Genomic DNA, 21,861 nt, shown 5'->3' on the forward strand with positions numbered 1-21,861 from the left:
TGGTCTACTGGCCAAAATTCTAATTTATAAATTTTTGTTTCAAGCTGTTTACTGAAGCAAATACTTGTGCTTGTGCAGTTAATTGCATTAATGTATGTTACTTTAATCTCGCAGGAGAACAAAGAAAACGGAAAGGGGATGCGCCATGGAAATTCCAGCATGAAAAAGCGCGAACTGAAGGTACCCAGTCTATATTCAAGTACCAGCCTAGAGAAGCTAGCCAACTTAGATACACAGATGCGTTCCAGAAAAATACTGGGCTCACAAAACTGATACTAATTAATTTTAATCATACTTCTTAGCAACTCTGTTTTATTTGTGATCTTTATTTTTTAGTTATGTAAATGTTAAAGCTGGCACTAAGAAATCCAGAGTATGTGCAACTCTGATGTGACGAGGATTATGCAATGTCTGATCCTGTTTCAGTGGGAAAAACTACGTTAGTTGAGCCAGATTCAAATTTTCTTCTTACAGATGTATATTCTGTATTAGTTTTCAAGTTAATAGATTTCAGATTTTGCAACATTTTGTTACACATTGTAGATGTAAAGGATAGTTAAGTGGGCAGTGTAATGAGTGATCAGGTCTGTAAAGCCTCTGTAATAGTGAAGGTTGATGAAAGGTTTCAGTCATCTCTTAATATACTCTCCACCATATACTCAAAATAAAGAACAGGACAAATTTGTAAGAATATTAGTCGCATTGCATGCTTGTGTTAGGTTTGTAAGTTTCACATTTAATAAAAGAATTTATGGAGAAAATGATTGTCTTGCTGTGCATGAACCATGAAAGTGGGCTTGCTTATTGATATATAGTTGTAACATGAATAAATTGCATATCATATAGTATTATTGAGTTATGATTCAAAGAATGTAATTACAGTACTAATGCAGTAAAACAAGAGGGAATGAATCGTTTTTTAATCAAGTGATAGTTACTTTTTAAAACTGACTTGGCCAGTAAGCACTACTGTGTACACATTGTAATGCAAAGGACCAGCGTCAGGAAACATCAATATGTATATACAGTACTTTATATATGTACGTGTTACATATACTGTATACAAATCAAAGCCATAAATATTTAATAAATGGGTACTCTGTTGTTCCCACTGGAAATCTGCACTGAGGAAATAATACTGTAAAACAAGATTACTGACAAGCTGTGTCTACAACTCATGGTATGCATAAATAATATAAACAAGAATAATGTCCCAAGTAGCTTGGGCAACACTTAGATTATTTACGTGATGTTTACTTAGTTGGACAACAAGGTAAATATGGATGCTACTCTTGCTGAAATGTAAGTGAATACACGTCAAGCACTGCAATATGTGGATTTTGTTCTTCGGCTTAACGAGGTGGTTACACAGGTCGTAATATAAGCATAAAACTCTGTAGATGCAGACGCTCAACATGGTGTGCATGACTTGGCATCCACACTTACAGTAGACAATTGTAGAGGTCAATGGACAATTGTAGATGAGCTAGTGCTTGCTGTATCGCATCAGCAGTTTGATGTTCGATGGAAAGAGACTTTCTTGGCCAGAGAAGTGCCTGTGGTCATATGAAGCTTTTGAAAAAATTGGTGCATTTGATGGCTGACTAATCCAACACCAAGGTGGGACACTAGGAACCCATGAATTTGGTGAAACTAATCAATGTCAGTGCAAATTGTGGGCTTGTACATCATTGGCTGATAAACATCCTGCCACATGTCTTATCCATGCAATTATTGGCTTGTCACGCAAGGTTACTTCACAATTTGGCTGGAGTGACTGTTCTACCTCTTGACACTTGCAAGAGTTGCTAGAGGTGCGAGTTAACTATTTTGTGCCAACTACTCTATACTGTTAATGCACTCGCAGATAAAGCTGCATCTTCACACTGTGCTCATAAGTGCTGCAGGTAAAACACTGGCCTGTTTGAATGGGTTCACAAGGTGAACCCATGGTGCCACAAGCTGTTCAAATAAAAGCAAATCTTATAATCTGGTAATATCTTGACAGCCTTCAGCACAAATTCATTTATTTACTAAGTTGTAGATTGCTGTAAAGTAAAAGTGAGTATTTTTGTTTAATCATTAATTATTACAAATGATGCAATATTTAATTAGATAAAGTATTAGAAGGCATGTTCTTACCTGGAAATGTTCAACTATATTTATTGGTTAAACATTCAAGGTTAAACATCTTAACCTTTCCAATTTCTTCAACTATCTGTCCATCGTGAATATTTCTCTCCCGCTGCCTTTCAAGCCGTGATAATAGCAAAGGGAGGAAATGTTGCTTATTTTTGTATAATTTATACATTTCATTTATAGTTTTGCCCTATGGTGTGGTGCAAAGCTTTATATTATATTACCTTCATAGTTTTTCTGGTTTTTAGTCTTATGCAATTTTTGTTGCCTGAGAGGACATTCAGTAAAAATCTATGAAAGGTTAAAAGCTCGCATAATTTTTAATTTTAAGGTACCTTTTATGTTGACAGTGAACAGTTTTAAAACTAGTTTTTAAATTTCATTTTTTCACTGGCATTAATATGCATTACCTCTTAATAGTAAGTTCATGAAATTGGATCTATAATAAATTTTAAGTAATGAAGTGTTTCTTAAATCCTTTCAGTGTATAGTTCTGTTGCTCAAGTCTTAATTTTTTTTACATTTTTATAACTGCAACAAGTTAGAAATACAGAAACAAACTAATACAGTACTGTAATCCATTTATTTTCTTAGATATACAAAATTTCATATTAAATTCTGATACTATAATTTCCTGAAATTTGGATAGTTACCCGTTTTTTTCTTTGTAGAATTCAGGGGAAAAAATACTGGTGAAGGAAGACAAAATTCTCTTATTAAATATATTAAATATTTGTGGGTTCAATGGCTCCATACGGCCAAAAATTCTTAATTCATTAATTATCTGGAGAAATCGCCATTATGACTATCTAGCACTTGGAAAAGATGTGAGGATAGGACGGAGGAAAGGAATGGTGCCCAACCACCTGGATAATCTGGAAATGAACACTAACCTGCAAGAAGTGAGATCATTGCTCTACCGTCCAGTCCAAGTGTTTGTGCACAATTTATTTTTAACTGTTTAATTCTAGGGATTTATAAAAAACCAGTTCTCATTAATTTCTATAGTGAAAAAGTGTTTTTCGAACATTATGATTTTGATTTACTGTATGAACATAGCTACATTTACCTGGGAATGAACTAAAACTCAGCATGGTTAAACACTGCACTGCGCAACGATCCTTGTTGATGGTGTTACTAGGCGGGATTTTGCTGCTCTAGAAACACGCCGAGGCAAGTGGCAGCGTGTCACGCAGCCAGAGGACAATGACGACAGTATTCCCATGACATCAGATGTTCATGGTAGGCTTACTCTACGCAAAACACACTTCCTGGCATACCTATACGTAGCTCTAGCACAGGACGACAGAAACATGTTTTTGGTGCTCGTGGTGGTGTTGGCACCAAAACCAAACCCACTGGTGTACTGTACTTGTTTGTGAGACTTTTGGCCAACAAATTCCAACATGGTACCGATGTTGGTGTGACACTGTTATTCCCCTATACAGGTGATGATACGACTGAAATTGACTATTTTATGGCATATTTTGACTAGGAATTTATGGACCACCTCGTTGCAGAGACGTCAGATATGCTCGCAGTCTCATTGACTCGGGCATTTTACCTGCCTCTCGCATGACACGATGGAAAGACACGACAAATGAGGAAATGTATGTGTGTTTAGCGTTGAGCATGATGGTGAAACATTCTGAAAAACATGTGATCCAGGATTATTGGAGCAAAGACTGCCTTGTTCCATCCCCCGTGTTCAACAGGTACATGTCACGTGATAGGTTCCTGCTGCTTCTCAGATGCCTGCACTTTGAGAACAATGATAATGAAGAAAGACAGGACATACTTTGGAAGGTGTAGAAGATTTTTAGTGATATTAGAGGAAAGTTCTGTGATTATTTTGTACCAGGACAGAATGTGGTGATTGATTGATTGAATGTGGTCCTCTTCAAGGGACGACTGGCGTTCAAGCCGTACATCCTATCAAAGTGGCACTGGTTTGGACTCGAGTTTTTGTGCTATGTGACTGCGAAACTGGTATTGTCATGGACATGATGCTGTATTCAGATACAGACGTTGACATACCAGGTCAAGATCCACATGGGTTCTCCGGCAGTATCGTCAAAACACTCGTGGAACCATTGCTGAACAAGGGGCATATCCTGTTCACGGACAACTACTATACCAGCCCTTTGCTGACCAGATTCCTCCTTGACCACAACACTGGCGTATGTGGCACTGTCAAGGGCCACTGGAGGGAAATGCCAGTATTTGGCATTATTTTTGCAGTGGGTGATTGCCAGCTGCAAAAGTGTGACAAAATCTTATCAGTGCGCTGCAGGGACAGATGCGAGGTGAATATGTTGACAACTATTCACACTGGTGCCATGTTGGACAGTGGCAAAGTACACTTTACAACACAGTTCCCAATATATAAACCTGATTGTGTCATTAACTACAACGTCAACATGTGACTCGTTGATAGATGTGACATAATGCTTGGTGCCATCGAGTGCGTGCGGAAATCTGAAGTGGACGAAGAAATTCTTTTTCCACTTCATTGATGTTGCAGTGCTAAACTGTTTCAATATGTATCATGAAATCAGGCAAGAGACCTCCAATACGCACAATCAGTGTTGCTCTAGCGTCACAAATTCTCGAAGTTTGGGAAGGAGAGCTCTGTTGCAATGCTTGGGGTGCCAATAACAATGCCACACGCAGTTCCTGACAGACTCAGGGGTAACGAGATGCTGGCTGTACACAAGCTTGGTTATATGCCACCAACAGGATTCTGGGACATGGGTAAACGTGCCTGTGTTGTCAGCAAGAGAACACAACCTAGGGAATGCAAGCGAAGATGCTGCTGCACCTGGTGCGTTGAGTGCAAGGTTCCCCTATGCCCTGTCAACTGCTTCTCTGAATATTACACACTCGAGGAGTTCCAAGTGTGTTGATAGGGAATGTATATAGTGTGTGATAGTGTACAGTGTGTAAATATGGTTTAAATGTATATATATATGAACATGACAAATTAGAAATATGATTGATGTTTGTGGACACATTTGTGATACATGTAACACACTGTCTTGGAACAGTATAGATGTTCCACTGCCAGAATATGGTGAACATGTTCAATATACTGTACATAGGATTGGTAAGAAAAAATTATATAAATGCATGTAAATTGTGCAGAAAAAATGGACAAAAAATATTTGTGGCAACTCGCACATATTGAAGCTGGCGCATGACTGGCTCCAAGAATCTAGGCTACGGGCAACCACCAAACCGTGATGTCACACGCCATTTTCTGGACCCCACTGCGGTCAAAGCAAGTACAATTTCGAATTTATTTCAACATATATGTGATAAGGGAAGGATATTTAACATTACAGTATTAGAAGCACGAACAACTTATTTTCTGTGCACCAGGGGTTTGCTATATTTGAGGTCAGAGCAGGGCAGTGGTTAAAGAACATGCAAGTACAGTACATGTATTAGTATAGTACTTGGCCAATCATTTTCTTAATTCTGAAAAGTACTACAGTACTGTACTGTACTGTGGCTAAAATTTGTGCCAATTCTGCAATTACATGGGGCCTTGATGGATCAGAAAAATTTGAAAGTAAATTTGTATTATGGAACAGGTGTGAGGTATGCCCTTAACTGCTGCCCAAGACTACTGAACGTTTCCTTCTTGTTATTTAGTCATGAAGCTTCTAACCTTATTCCATTGAATTGTGCGACAGTTTGCACAATTAATTATTACCTCATTAATTACTTTGTTAGGACTAAATCTAGAATATTATTTTGGTGGGTTCAGCAACAGGAAATAGCCCTGAAGGACATACTGTAAATCTAAAAATTTATCCCATGGGTTGCTGCTTTGACTTCTCTATTCACCTCTTCATTCCATGGTGTCTTCTTTTGATAATTGCAGTACTTCATTCCTTGTAATTCCCACATGTGCAGGATGTTAGCAGAGGTGAATGGTCTTCTATTGAAAGCTATGATTCCTGATAGGGCCATTGGCCAACCATCAAAACAATTATATAATTTATTCAGAGACTAGTTTTAGTGAACTGGTGAACTGTTTTTCAAGTGTTTACTAGTTTCAAAGTTTATACACGTTATCCTGAATATCTAAAAGCATCGAGCATTTCATGTCCAACATCAACCTCACTCATTGGGAGTGAGACTCATATTTGCATGCAATCTCTATCACTCTGTTAACTAGTATTTTAAGTAATATGTAAAGATGGAAAAAGTTATAATGAGGCACAAGGTATAGTATCTGTTAAGACACTTTCTAAGCTTGTGCAGGCGATGAGTCACAATAACGTGGCTAAAGTACTGTATGTTGACCAGACACCACACTAGAAGGTGAAGGGACGACGACGTTTCGACTTGAGAATGGTCCAGGACGGACCGAAACATCGTCGTCCCTTCACCTTCTAGTGTGGTCTGGTCAACTTTCTAAGCTTGTGTTGTGCATTAACCCAGTCTTAAGCAATGGCAAGCTACTTCAATAACAGTATGTTAATTTTTGTACAAGGGAAATCAAACAAGCATGCAATACCATTCTGTTTATTTTACAAACAAAAGCAACTGTAATGGTAAGTGAGAAGACAAGCAATAGCTGTTACTTAAACCTAGTACAGTACTGTCAAAGCTACTTCTTATAACATTTACAGAGTTGGGCTTTGGTCATGGCAATACTGCTTCCATAAAATTATCACAGAATCGTATACGGCCTATGTATATATGTTCACCGGTATTTATATTGTTAGTTTATATGAAGACAAGCAAAGTTTTCGTGGTTCTGTATCCCAGTTGGCATAATATCCAGGAGCAACACTGATAACGTCGATTGAAATCAAATCAACACCACTCTCAGATATTGCGCTCATTGGGATGTTTGCACCTGTCTTGAACAAGAAATTGTAAATTGTTTGTTTTATGGCCCTAGAACCGGAAATAGTAGTCAACCCACTGTAAAGTATTTATGAACAGTGATGTCACCACCAGAAAAATGTACTGCAGATCATAGGATTTTGAGGATTTGCTTTCAAAATATTACATAAATGCACTCTTATATATCGCAAGTTTTTGGTTTGTTTCATCTAAAGTTGTTTTGAATTGTAAAAAATAGATACATATGGCCATAATTTTGACTTAGATGATATAAATGCCCATGTAGCAAAGTTGTATGCTAAGCCTAATATGTGGCTGCCTTTTATAAATGAGAATCGATAACATTTCCATAAAGTAATGCCCTTTGTGTTTTTTACAGCAGCCACATTTACAAAGGATATGTTTTAAAAGCTTAAGTGAAAATGTTATCTTTAGTTTTATAGATATTTTATAGAGAACTGAGTAATGATCTTCCTCTTTGTTGAGACTTGGAAGTGACCATTGTGTCTAAAGCAGAACATAAGCCTAATATTCCATCTCAAATAAACTATTGCCCCCCCCCAAAAAAAAAAAAAAAAAAATTGTACTACAATATAGGTATATTTGCAGCAACCTAACCTGTTCTAAACCTAAATAAGCAATATTAAGGCTAATATGTGCATCTTATTCCAAATTTAGTACATTTGTACTGTATATTAGGCATAGGGAAGTTTAGAGTGGGTTGTTGCTCTCTTTCTCAAAATCAATAGTGCAAAACACGAAGCTGCATTTTGGTCCAACTATCCATATCTCGTACATTTCATCCAGTCACTATCAGTACTAGAATTTTAAAGGGGATAGGATAAATATTCTGAAAACTTCTATGGTGTCATTGTTTTGTGTTTTATTAATTTTGTTCATTGTTATACACATGCCTCATCGTCTACTTATAATGCAGTATTCATATATCTCAATCCATCTTCCAGCTCAAAAATTACAAGTCAAATCAAATTATTCTGTATATTGTAGGTTTTATGGTGTATGCATAGTTAGGTCATTGTGTGGTGTTTTGGTTATGTTGATTTAGGAAGTGTTTACAATACAAGCTGAAAGTAAACAACACATGTTTCGAGTAACAGCTTCGAACATGGTCAAGTCGGCTATAAGTCAAATACTGACAGGTATAGATTTTAGTGTCTGTACTTTACTTACACATTGTGAAACCGGTGGCCTTTTGTTTGAATGATTGGCATATATATACCTATCACATTTGTTTAGAGCTTCATGAGTCACTACTAGATCTAAGAGTCACACTAATCCTACACTTTCAGGAAAGTTTTAACATCACCACTTGAGACGTATTTTAAGTGTTTTAATTAGTAAATGGGACTTGACTATTGTTTATGAGGACGGACTGCTAATCTCAGTTCAAAGCTTCAAGAGTGATTGCTAGTGATCAGTAATTGGGTGAATATGTAAAAGAAAATTACATTGATATTTTTATAATTTTTTAATAAGACCAACAACTAAGCACTGTTATTGTATTGTATTATATTATTAAATTGAGCAAGCATGATTATTTTCGTGAAATTTTGGATGTGTATTTTTCTCTGTATTGATAGCAGTGAGAGTTTAGTTAGTAAATTATACAAATTCTTAATGCTTTCACACAAACAGCACAACGCAGGGTCCTTCCTCGTTGAGTATTGTGTCAGCAAGCCTTGGAGAATTCTGCATTGTTGCAGTAACTCCTTGGCATTCAGTTATCCATTGACAGGTCATGTTATATTTTGATTTACCACCTTATTCTCCAGATGGTTTTGTGAAGTTTTCCAAACCAAAGAAGGTCCAAGTCTTTTGAGGAATGTGATGTTAAGTTTATTTTTGAAAACTGCTATTAGAGCCTATTTGGTAAGACCTCAAGAGTGCTCTGATAGAATCTCAATACCCCCTTTAAGAAAAAAAATATACAAGGACAACAAAGCTCTGGAAAAGTCCACAACACCCATTGAAAGAGGTTCCAAATATTTCGCCCCTTTCCCTCCTCACTGCGAGTGATTACAAGACTTTTTTACTTCTTTTTTCCTTCCCACAACAGTCTGGTTAACCAGTCGAGGTTGGAGTTGCTATGATCACCGACCACCACCACCACAGGAGACCTGTGGAGAAATGAGTTGGAAACTTTTGATTAATCCAAGAAAAAATGTGCATCAAAAGTTAGTTTTTGTATGGAAAAAAAATGAAAATTTCATATTTTTAATGCTATTTTGTCTGAAATCTGTTCTCATAAAAACCTTTTTGATACACAATGTATATGATCATAAATAGTTTTGAGAGCAACTTGCACTTGTTCTGGTATAGAATTGTGAAATTAGAGAGCAAACACAACACAAACGGTTAAGAGGCATGTTAGATCGAGGATTTAAGAAATTGAAAGCTAAAAACAAGGCAATCAAGGTAGGCATCAAGTGATGCCAGGTGCCACCCAGTCATCAAGCATACCTGGCTCCAACAGCATTCTGCGATGAGTGTGTCCCTCTGAAGTCTGCAGACCTGTATGGCAACACATCAACATCTTCTGAGAACCTGAACCTGTCATCATCTTCCTTGCTGTCTTCACTCTCCTTACTGCCCTTGGGCTCGTCACAGTCACAGCAGCAGCCCGGGGCGCATCCTTGACCTCCTCCAATGGTGTCAACGATAGGGGGGTGCGGGGTGACACCTATGGGTCTGGAGGGGTATGGTTTGACTGGTTGTGAGGGGACACCTATGGGTCTGGAGGGGTATGGTTTGATTGGTTGTGAGGGGACACCTATGGGTCTGGAGGGGTATGGTTTGATTGGTTGTGAGGGGACACCTATGGGTCTGGAGGGGTATGGTTTGATTGGTTGTGAGGGGACACCTATGGGTCTAGAGGGGTATGGTTTGACTGGTTGTGAGGTGACACCTATGGGTCTAGAGGGGTATGGTTTGACTGGTTGTGGTCGTGATGAGTCTGGGTAGGTTGGATGTGGTTGTGATGGGTCTGGGTGGGTTGGTTGTGGTCGTGATGGGTCTGGGTGGGTTGGTTGTGGTTGTGATGGGTCTGGGTGGGTTGGTTGTGGTTGTGATGGGTCTGGGTGGGTTGGTTGTGGTTGTGATGGGTCTGGGTGGGTTGGTTGTGGTCGTGATGGGTCTGGGTGGGTTGGTTGTGGTTGTGATGGGTCTGGGTGGGTTGGTTGTGGTTGTGATGGGTCTGGGTGGGTTGGTTGTGGTCGTGATGGGTCTGGGTGGGTTGGTTGTGGTTGTGATGGGTCTGGGTGGGTTGGTTGTGGTTGTGATGGGTCTGGGTGGGTTGGTTGTGGTCGTGATGGGTCTGGGTGGGTTGGTTGTGGTTGTGATGGGTCTGGGTGGGTTGGTTGTGGTCGTGATGGGTCTGGGTGGGTTGGTTGTGGTTGTGATGGGTCTGGGTGGGTTGGTTGTGGTTGTGATGGGTCTGGGTGGGTTGGTTGTGGTCGTGATGGGTCTGGGTGGGTTGGTTGTGGTTGTGATGGGTCTGGGTGGGTTGGTTGTGGTTGTGATGGGTCTGGGTGAGTTGGTTGTGGTTGTGATGGGTCTGGGTGGGTTGGTTGTGGTTGTGATGGGTAAGGCTTTGATGTTATTGGTCTTGATGAGTCTGGGTGGGTTGGTTGTGGTTGTGATGGGTCTGGGTGTGGTTGTGATGGGTAAGGCTTTGATGTTATTGGTCTTGATGAGTCTGGGTGGGTTGGTTGTGGTCGTGATGGGTCTGGGTGAGTTGGTTGTGGTTGTGATGAGTCTGGGTGGGTTGGTTGTGGTTGTGATGGGTCTGGGTGAGTTGGTTGTGGTTGTGATGGGTCTGGGTGAGTTGGTTGTGGTCGTGATGGGTCTGGGTGAGTTGGTTGTGGTCGTGATGGGTCTGGGTGAGTTGGTTGTGGTTGTGATGGGTCTGGGTGAGTTGGTTGTGGTCGTGATGGGTCTGGGTGAGTTGGTTGTGGTTGTGATGAGTCTGGGTGAGTTGGTTGTGGTCGTGATGGGTCTGGGTGAGTTGGTTGTGGTCGTGATGGGTCTGGGTGAGTTGGTTGTGGTCTTGATGGGTCTGGATGGATTGGTTGTGGTTGTGATGGATAAGGCTTTGATATAATTGGTCTTGATGAGTCTGGGTGGATTGGTTGTGGTTGTGATGGGTAAGGCTTTGATGTTATTGGTCTTGATGAGTCTGGGTGGGTTGGGTGTGGTTGTGATGGGTAAGGCTTTGATGATATTGGTCTTGATGAGTCTGGGTGTGTTGGGTGTGGTTGTGATGGGTAAGGCTTTGATGATATTGGTCTTGATGAGTCTGGGTGTGGTTGTGATGGGTAAGGCTTTGATGTTATTGGTCTTGATGAGTCTGGGTGTGGTTGTGATGGGTAAGGCTTTGATATAATTGGTCTTGATGGGTCTGGGTGGATTGGTTGTGGTTGTGATGGGTAAGGCTTTGATGATATTGGTCTTGATGAGTCTGGGTGGGTTGGGTGTGGTCGTGATGGGTAAGGTTTTGACGTTATTGGTCTTGATGAGTCTGGGTGTGGTTGTGATGGGTAAGGCTTTGATATAATTGGTCTTGATGGGTCTGGGTGGGTTGGGTGTGGTCGTGATGGGTAAGGCTTTGATGTTATTGGTCTTGATGAGTCTGGGTGTGGTTGTGATGGGTAAGGCTTTGATGTAATTGGTCTTGATGAGTCTGGGTGAATTGGTTGTGGTTGTGATGGGTAAGGCTTTGACGTTATTGGTCTTGATGAGTCTGGGTGTGGTTGTGATGGGTAAGGCTTTGATGTAATTGGTCTTGATGAGTCTGGGTGAATTGGTTGTGGTTGTGATGGGTAAGGCGTTGATGTTATTGGTCTTGATGAGTCTGGGTGGGTTGGTTGTGGGTGTGATGGGTAAGGCTTTGATGTTATTGGTCTTGATGGGTCTGGGTGTGGTTGTGATGGGTAAGGCTTTGATATAATTGGTCTTGATGGGTCTGGGTGTGGTTGTGATGGGTAAGGCTTTGATATAATTGGTCTTGATGGGTCTGGGTGTGGTTGTGATGGGTAAGGCTTTGATGTTATTGGTCTTGATGAGTCTGGGTGTGGTCGTGATGGGTAAGGCTTTGATGTTATTGGTCTTGATGAGTCTGGGTGTGGTTGTGATGGGTAAGGCTTTGATGTAATTGGTCTTGATGAGTCTGGGTGAATTGGTTGTGGCTGTGATGGGTAAGGCTTTGACGTTATTGGTCTTGATGAGTCTGGGTGTGGTTGTGATGGGTAAGGCTTTGATGTAATTGGTCTTGATGAGTCTGGGTGAATTGGTTGTGGTTGTGATGGGTAAGGCTTTGACGTTATTGGTCTTGATGAGTCTGGGTGTGGTTGTGATGGGTAAGGCTTTGATGATATTGGTCTTGATGAGTCTGGGTGGGTTGGTTGTGGTTGTGATGGGTAAGGCTTTGTTGTTATTGGTCTTGATGAGTCTGGGTGTGGTTGTGATGGGTAAGGCTTTGATGATATTGGTCTTGATGAGTCTGGGTGGGTTGGTTGTGGTTGTGATGGGTAAGGCTTTGATGTTATTGGTCTTGATGAGTCTGGGTGTGGTTGTGATGGGTAAGGCTTTGATGATATTGGTCTTGATGGGTCTGGGTGTGGTTGTGATGGGTAAGGCTTTGATGTTATTGGTCTTGATGAGTCTGGGTGTGGTTGTGATGGGTAAGGCTTTGATGTTATTGGTCTTGATGAGTCTGGGTGTGGTTGTGATGGGTAAGGCTTTGATGTTATTGGTCTTGATGGGTCTGGGTGTGGTTGTGATGGGTAAGGCTTTGATGATATTGGTCTTGATGAGTCTGGGTGGGTTGGTTGTGGTTGTGATGGGTAAGGCTTTGATGTTATTGGTCTTGATGAGTCTGGGTGGGTTGGGTGTGGTTGTGATGGGTAAGGCTTTGATGTTATTGGTCTTGATGGGTCTGGGTGTGGTTGTGATGGGTAAGGCTTTGATATAATTGGTCTTGATGGGTCTGGGTGTGGTTGTGATGGGTAAGGCTTTGATGTTATTGGTCTTGATGAGTCTGGGTGGGTTGGGTGTGGTTGTGATGGGTAAGGCTTTGACGTAATTGGTCTTGATGGGTGTGGTTTTGATGGTTGTGTTGGGAATGGCTGTACTGGTTGTGGTTTTGGTATCGGTTGTGGAGGCCGTTTGGTGGTAGACAGTGAAGGCAGCATACATGGACACGGGTGCCACGTTGTGTTGAATTTATGTGGGGGTGGACTGGGTGGTTTGGTGATGGGGGGTAGGACAGGGGGTATTGAGGGTCGTGAGGGTGAAGTTGGTGGTACTGGCGTAGGAGGTGGAGTCTGAGTAGGAGGGCGTGGAGGTGGAGTAGGAGGTCGTGGAGTTGGAGTCGTAGGAGTAGGAGGTTGTGGACGTGGAGTCGTAGGAGTAGGAGGTGGAGTCGGTGGAGTCGGAGGAGTAGGAGGTCGTGGAGGTGCAGTCGGAGGAGTAGGAGGTCGTGGAGGTACAGTCGGAGGAGTAGAAGGTCGTGGAGGTGGAGTCGGAGGAGTAGGAGGTCGTGGGGGAGTAGGAGGTTTTGGAGGAATAGGAGGTTGTGGGGGAGTAGGAGTAGGAGGCAGAGGAGCGCCCCCTGTCTCAGAACACTTCCGCAGTGGTGGCCAGTTTGAGGGAGTCGGTCCCGACTCTGTTTGGAGACAACATTCATTAGGCCAGAACAGATAGAACCGATCGTTTCATTTATAATCAGGAAAATAACATTTGCCATGTATCACAAATTTAGCTACTATAGATTTAAAGCGATATCTGAAGTCAAGGTTAATGAGAATACACGACATTGGGGCTTAGGTCAGATACATTTATAAGAAAATGTTCAATTGACGGCCAGACTTATATGAGAGTTATACAAATGTAAGCTAGGAAACGTAAAGCAATAAATGAATCATTAAGAAACTATTCCAAAACTATACGAGAGATTTCTGGAGAAACATATTTGTTGATTACTCGGTGTGAGAACACTGAGCAAGAACTGGCAAATCAGACAGGTTCAAGGGCCTAGAAGAAAAAATGGACAATCGAAGAGTTTAGTAGGAGTATAATGACGGAAGAGCTTAGCTGAAATGGATGGAGGAGCTTAATAGAAGTGGATGTAGATAAAAACTTAGCTGAAATAGATGAACTGAGGAATTAAACGGGAGTGCTTTGAAAAAGAAGCTTAATATGGATGATGGACAGAAATGTTTCGCGTTTGGATGGACAGACGAACATGACGAAAGAAAATTTACAAATTAATTAACTACGAGAAATTTGTACAACGAGATGTACGTAACAACTGTCGTCACGAAGACAGACCAGAATATCAGATAACTCACTGGGTGTGCAAGAGGTCTGGTGTGGCCACACGCACACCAGGAGGCCCCTGTGGAACAACGTCCCTCGTGGACACTCCATCAAGCACCCTCGCCCGTTGGAGCAGGAGAAAAACTGGCCACAGTTCCAGTCATGGGGAAAGAGACCGTTGGGGCTGCCGCAGAAGGGGTCGACTTCAGTGCTCTTCTGTTCCGGATCTTCGGGTGTTTGTGGTTCGTTGACGTAGAGGTCCACGGACTGACTGCTTCCGTAGTTGGGAGTTCCTGAGGGAGGTAGATTAGTAAACGTATAAGAATATGAATACAGAAGACGTTAGGAAAAATTAGTAAACCACTTTCCTATTTAAAGAGTTTGGGTATGCCGAAACAATATTTTGTTTAAACCACTCTATTTGAACATTTCTGACTAAAAAATAAAAAATAAAAAGGCTTCCGATAAAAATTTAAACGCCCATAACTTTTAAAGGGATTGAAAAAGCTGTAATTTGAGCATCTGATAACGCTTTCCTTAGATTACAAACACACTGAATAATTAGAAACGTAGACGTGGTCTCGCAGAGAGCGTGCACGTGCTGAGGCCAAAGTCGTGAGACCGGTTCCACTTTACTGCCTAAAATTTACAGATGTGCATATGTATTTGGAATTCACTTTTTTGCATATATGTGCGCTGGTGTGTGTGTGTGTGTGTGTGTGTGGGCGTCGGTATCTCCCTAATATATATGAAAATGGATAAGTACAAATAAAATAGCTGTTTGAATTTATGACCTTCGTATATATTTGAAGACATTTTCGGAAGCAATAACAAATGGTAAGGTTAGGCACAGTATAAATATAATATGGAGGTGGTTTGGAATATGGAGTATAATATAATAGAATATATAAAGAATATAATATGGAGTTCAGGGAGGTAAATTGGGGAGATACATTGTAATTACCGAATTGGTAGTTGAGTCAAATCACGGTGGTTTTTACCTCCTGCTGCCAGGAACGCTTGAACGTTCCAAGAGAGAACACAACTAATTGGTAGTTTACCTCATATTAAGCAGAAGTAAGTTAAAAATATTAAAGTTTGTGAAATTATAAACTATCATTAGGTTTGGTCGGCTCTTAGAACCAAAAAATATCGCCAGGGGTCACAAAATATGCATAGCCCATACGTGTGTGTGTGTGTGTGGGCGACGGCATTTTAATAACCACAATTTTCTATCATAAACCAAATTACCTCCCTGCCTCCCTTTCCGCCACCGGATAATGAACATGCGCGCCATTCTCCATTTAAATTCTTGTTTGCCAAGGTTTAGCGAGAGTTTAGCAGAGTATTTATATCCGGGACGCTTGTGATACGGCATGAATGTGCGCTTCTCGCACCAGTGAACCCCAGTAGCTGCTGTGCCAACTAAAAAAAAAAAACATAAAGCCTAATGTAGTGTATAACTCAATTTATAATGGTTTATAATTACTTATTACTCACAACAATTATAACTACTTGGAAAGGATTATTGTAACGGATTACACTGGTCAACGTCACACACAAACATACACATAATATGTATTTTAAACATATAAGATATATTATAAATACTAGCCAGCTAATTACTCTCAGAAATTTGTTATGATATCCTTCAGAAGATGGTCAAAACTTATAGCAGCCTTAACATCCAGTACCGTGTCGTTAGCTAAGATTAGTTGTGGTGAGGTACTGTTAGTGGTGAGTTATGGTGAGAGGTTTTGCTGTGAGTGGTGAGTTACCGTGAGTGGTGAGTTAATGTGAGTGATGAGTTACTGTGAGTGATGACTTACCGTGAGTAGTGAATTACCGTGAGTGATGAGTTACTGTCAGTGGTGATTTACCGTGAATTGTGACTTACCGTGAGTGAAGACACCGTGAGTGATGAGTTACTGTGAGTTGTAACTTACCGTGAGTGATGAGTTACTGTGAGTTGTGACTTACCGTGAGTGATGAGTTACTGTGAGTTGTAACTTACCGTGAGTGATGAGTTACTGTGAGTTGTGACTTACCGTGAGTGATGAGTTACTGTGAGTTGTGACTTACTGTGAGTGATGAGTTACTGTGAGTTGTGACTTACCTTGAGTGATGAGCTACTGTGAGTGGTGACTTACCGTGAGTGATGACTTACCGTGAGTGACGAGTTACTGAGTGGTGACTTACCGTGAGTTGTGAGTTACTGTGAGTGATGAGTTACCGTGAGTAATGAGTTACCGTGAGTGATGAGTTACCGTGAGTGACGAGTTACCGTGAGTGACGAGCTACTGTGAGTGGTGAGTTACTGTGAGTGGTGACTTACCGTGAGTTGAGTTACTGTGAGTGGTGAGTTACCGTGAGTAATGAGTTACCGTGAGTGATGAGTTACCGTGAGTGACGAGCTACTGTGAGTGGTGTGTTACTGTGAGTGGTGACTTACCGTGAGTTGTGAGATACTGTGAGTGGTGAGTTACCGTGAGTAATGAGTTACCGTGAGTGGTGAGTTACCGTGAGTGACGAGCTACTGTGAGTGGTGAGTTACTGTGAGTGGTGACTTACCATGAGTTGTGAGTTACTGAGTGGTGAGTTACTGTGAGTAATGAGTTACCGTGAGTAATGAGTTAATGTGAGTGGTGAGTTACCGTGAATGGTAAGTTACTGTGAGTGATGAGTTACCTTGAGCGGCGAGGGACCAGGAGATCAGCAGCAGCGGGAGGTGTCGGAGTAGCGTCATCGTCGCCATAGCAACAAGAGTCAGCTGACGACACCTGTGGGATCAAACACAGGATTGATTAATTATTATTTTTTGTTGTTTAGTGCTGGGAGACGATGTGACGTGATGTACACTTGTGTGTGCGCACCTGTCTATGGATATGTACTCACCTAGTTGTGCTTGCGAGTGTTGAGCTCTGGCTCTTTGGTCCCGCCTCTCAACCGTCAATCACCTGGTGTACAGGTTCCTGAGCCTACTGGGCTCTATCATATCTACATATGAAACTATGTATGAAGTCAGCCTCCACCACATCACTTCCTAATGCATTCCATTTACTAACTACGCTGACTACGTTGGTTATATCCAACATCTTTAGGCTATATCCAACAACTTTAGGCTATATCCAACAACTTTAGGCTATATCCAACAACTTTAGGCTATATCCAACAACTTTAGGCTATATCCAACAGCTTTAGGCTATATCCATCACCTTTAGTCTATATCTAACAACTTTAGGCTATATCCAACAACTTTAGGCTATATCCAACAACTTTAGGTTATATCCATCAACTTTAGGCTATATCCATCAACTTTAGGCTATATCCAACAACTTTAGGCTATATCCATCAACTTTAGGCTATATCCAACAACTTTAGTTTATATCCAACAAGTTTAGTTTATATCCAACAACTTTAGTTTATATCCAACAACTTTAGGCTATATCCAACAACTTTAGGCTATATCTAACAACTTTAGGCTATATCCATCAACTTTAGGCTATATCCAACAACTTCAGTTTATATCCAACAGCGTTGGGCTATATCTAGCCCCTTTAGGCTATATCCAACAACTTTAGGCTATATCCAGCCACTTTAAGTTATATCCAACAACTTTAGTGAATATACAACAACTTTAGACTATATATCCAACCACTTTAGTCTATATCCAACAACTTTTAGTTCATATCCATCAACTTTAGGCTATATCTAACAACTTTAGGCTATATCCAGCCACGTTAGGTTATATCCAACAACTTTAGTCTATATCCAACAACTTTAGGCTATATCCAACAACTTTAGGCTATATCCAACAACTTTAGTCTATATCCAACAACTTTAGGCTATATCCAACAACTTTAGTCTATATCCAACAACTTTAGTCTATATCCAACAACTTTAGTCTATATCCAACAACTTTAGGCTATATCCAACAACTTTAGTCTATATCCAACAACTTTAGGCTACATCCAGCCACTTTATGCTATATCCAACAACTTTAGTCTATATCCAAAAACTTTAAGCTATATCCAACAGCTTTAGTCTATATCCAACAACTTTAGGCTATATCCAACAGCTTTAATCTATATCCAACAACTTTAGGCTATATCCAACAAATTTAGGTTATATCCAGTCACTTTAGGCTATATCCAACAACTTTTGGCTATATCCAGCCACTTTAGGCTATATCCAACAACTTTAAGGTATATCCAGTCACTTTACGTTATATCCAACAACTTTAGGCTATATCCAGTCACTTTACGCTGTATCAGCCACTTTAGGTTATATCCAACAACTTTAGGCTATATCCAACAACTTTAGGCTATATCCAACAACTTTAGGCTATACCCAACAACTTTAGGCTATTTCCAGCCACTTTAGGCTATATCCAACAACTTTAGGCTATATCCAACAACTTTAGGCTATATCCAACAACTTTAGGCTATATCCAACAACTTTAGGCTATATCCAACAACTTTAGGCTATTTCCAGCCACTTTAGGCTATATCTATCCATTTTAAGTTTGTTCATGAAACTGTGTATTAGGGTCTGTCATTTTTATTTAGGCTAGATTTAATATGTTATTTTATGTTAATATAAATAGACAGGTACGACTCAGAGTTCTTAGCATGTAATGATGATGATGTTAAATTATAATAATAATAATAATAATAATAATAATAATAATAATAATAATAATAATAATAATAACAATAACACCAATTCTTATAATAACAACCATAAAAATATAATAATGATAATATATTACGTATCCACGGTAGGAATAGCTTGTGTCTTCTGTTATTACTTGTTTAGTGTTTAGTGGCACCTCTGGACGTTAACGTATCACTCCCTTAGCTACACTCCATCTATATTCCTTCCTAAAGTTTTCCACTAAAACTAATTTATAATATATTATTCACAAGTTTTTTTCCCCCTCTTTGTAGAAATTTATATAACTATGGTAATATATTGAGGGGGATATTGCATTTTGAAAATATTTCAGCATTTGGAAAATACTCCAGCATTTGCTTTAAATTTGGTTTCCTATGTTATATAAGATAAGGAAACATATTATATAACATGTTATATAACATAAAAATATAATGTAATATATATTTATTTCCTATATTAATAACATAGGAAATAATTTTATATAAGTAATGGCATATAACGTACATATATATATACCTTGGAGTAATATTAATATTTATATTTTAAATCTTTCTCGTATTTGAAATTTGAAAAGTAATACTGACTTACCGCTATGCAATACAAAGTTACACTTATTATAAATTACGATATATAATAAAAAATCTATTTTATTTACAATTTGTAGCACTTTCAGTATTAAGCAAAATATATTAATTTCAAGTAATTTGCATTTCCCGCGCGAGGCAAAAAATTTTCCTCTGCTGGTCTAAGACCTGATAAAAGTCTGAGCCCCTCTACGTCATTGCTACTTTTCAAACACACCTAACCTAACATTACCCAATTTAAGTTAACCTAGCGCAACCTAATTGAACCTAGCCTAACCAAACCTAATCTAACCTGATGAAAATAAGAGATCAAATGTTGGATTGTATATTTTATGTACATGGTTTGTGACGTCACTGTGACGTTATAATGTTAATACCAGTACACATTTTGGATCCTACTGTGCGAGGTGACGCCGGGCGCGTCAGAGGTGCTGCAGCTTCCATGGACGGTGGACGCACGCTGGGAGTTACCTCATAAAACACGACTTAACGACGTTTTCACGGAAGATAGTTTAATGGGTAGGGCATTCAAATTGAGTTTATGTTTCCCTCTTTTCTGTGAGATGGTCAATAAGTTTTAATTATACTGTAAGCTACAGGCTGATAGACTTCTGTTGACGTTCTCATAGGCGCTAATACATTGTCATGCATCTCAAACAATAATACATACTGTCATAATCTCTTAGGCAATAATACATTGTTTTGCCATGCATACCCACACACTACCACACAACATATATGACCCCCCACACTACCACACAACATATATGACCCCCCACACTACCACACAACATATATGACCCCCCACACGACCACACAACATATATGACCCCCCACACGACCACACAACATATATGACCCCCCACACGACCACACAACATATATGACCCCCCACACGACCACACAACATATATGACCCTCCACACGACCACACAACATATATGACCCCCACACTACCACACAACATATATGACCCCCCACACGACCACACAACATATATGACCCTCCCACACGACCACACAACATATATGACCCCCCACACGACCACACAACATATATGACCCTCCACACGACCACACAACATATATGACCCTCCACACGACCACACAACATATATGACCCCCCACACGACCACACAACATATATGACCCTCCACACGACCACACAACATATATGACCCTCCACACGACCACACAACATATATGACCCCCCACACGACCACACAACATATATGACCCTCCACACGACCACACAACATATATGACCCTCCACACGACCACACAACATATATGACCCCCCACACGACCACACAACATATATGACCCTCCACACGACCACACAACATATATGACCCCCACACTACCACACAACATATATGACCCCCCACACGACCACACAACATATATGACCCTCCCACACGACCACACAACATATATGACCCCCCACACGACCACACAACATATATGACCCCCCACACGACCACACAACATATATGACCCTCCACACGACCACACAACATATATGACCCCCCACACGACCACACAACATATATGACCCTCCACACGACCACACAACATATATGACCCTCCACACGACCACACAACATATATGACCCCCACACGACCACACAACATATACGACCCCCCACACGACCACACAACATATACGACCACACACCCCCACACAACATATACGACCACACACCCCCACACAACATATACGACCACACACCCCCCACATAACATATACCACCACACACCCCTATACGACCACGTAACACATACGACCCCCCCACACGACCACACACCCCCATACGACCACAAACCCCACACAACATATACGACCACACCCTCACACAACCACACCCCCCACACGACCACACACCCTCCACACGACCACACACCCCGACACGACCACACAACATATACGACCCCGCCCCCACACGACCACCCCCCACAAAACCCCCCCCCACACGACCACCCCCCCCTCACAAGACCACACACCCCCACACAACATATACGACCACACACCCCAACACAACATATACGACCACCCCCCCACACGACCACACCCCCACCCCCCACACGACCACACCCCCCCCACACGACCACACACCCCCACACGATCACACAACATATACAACCACACACCCCATACGACCCCCCCACGACCACACAACATATACCTCACCCCCATACGACCACACAACACATACGACCACACACCCCATACGACCACACAACACATACGACCACACCCCCAC

At 40.9% G+C, this 21,861-nt stretch overlaps 2 protein-coding genes across 2 annotated transcripts in view; one reads left to right on the forward strand and one right to left on the reverse strand.

Annotated features, from left to right (window-relative positions):
• The window catches only part of Klp61F (Kinesin-like protein at 61F), a 54,177-nt gene extending 51,575 nt beyond the window's left edge, over positions 1-2,602 (forward strand). Inside the window, exon 21 of the mRNA XM_045729425.2 lies at positions 115-2,602. Coding sequence (XP_045585381.2) covers positions 115-273 — 159 coding nt within the window. The 3' untranslated portion in view covers positions 274-2,602. The remainder of the gene's footprint in view (positions 1-114) is intronic.
• A 4,059-nt stretch (positions 2,603-6,661) lies between these two features.
• Positions 6,662-21,861, reverse strand: part of LOC138362985 (adhesive plaque matrix protein-like) — a 160,371-nt gene continuing 145,171 nt past the window's right edge. The window contains exons 3-6 of the mRNA XM_069321560.1: positions 17,026-17,117; positions 14,370-14,630; positions 9,484-13,684; positions 6,662-9,140 (exon numbers count right to left, since the gene is read on the reverse strand). Coding sequence (XP_069177661.1) covers positions 9,053-9,140; positions 9,484-13,684; positions 14,370-14,630; positions 17,026-17,092 — 4,617 coding nt within the window. The 5' untranslated portion in view covers positions 17,093-17,117 and the 3' untranslated portion in view covers positions 6,662-9,052. The remainder of the gene's footprint in view (positions 9,141-9,483; positions 13,685-14,369; positions 14,631-17,025; positions 17,118-21,861) is intronic.

The sequence above is a fragment of the Procambarus clarkii genome, chromosome 10 (assembly GCF_040958095.1).
Source record: "Procambarus clarkii isolate CNS0578487 chromosome 10, FALCON_Pclarkii_2.0, whole genome shotgun sequence".
Taxonomy (NCBI): Eukaryota; Metazoa; Arthropoda; class Malacostraca; order Decapoda; family Cambaridae; genus Procambarus; species Procambarus clarkii.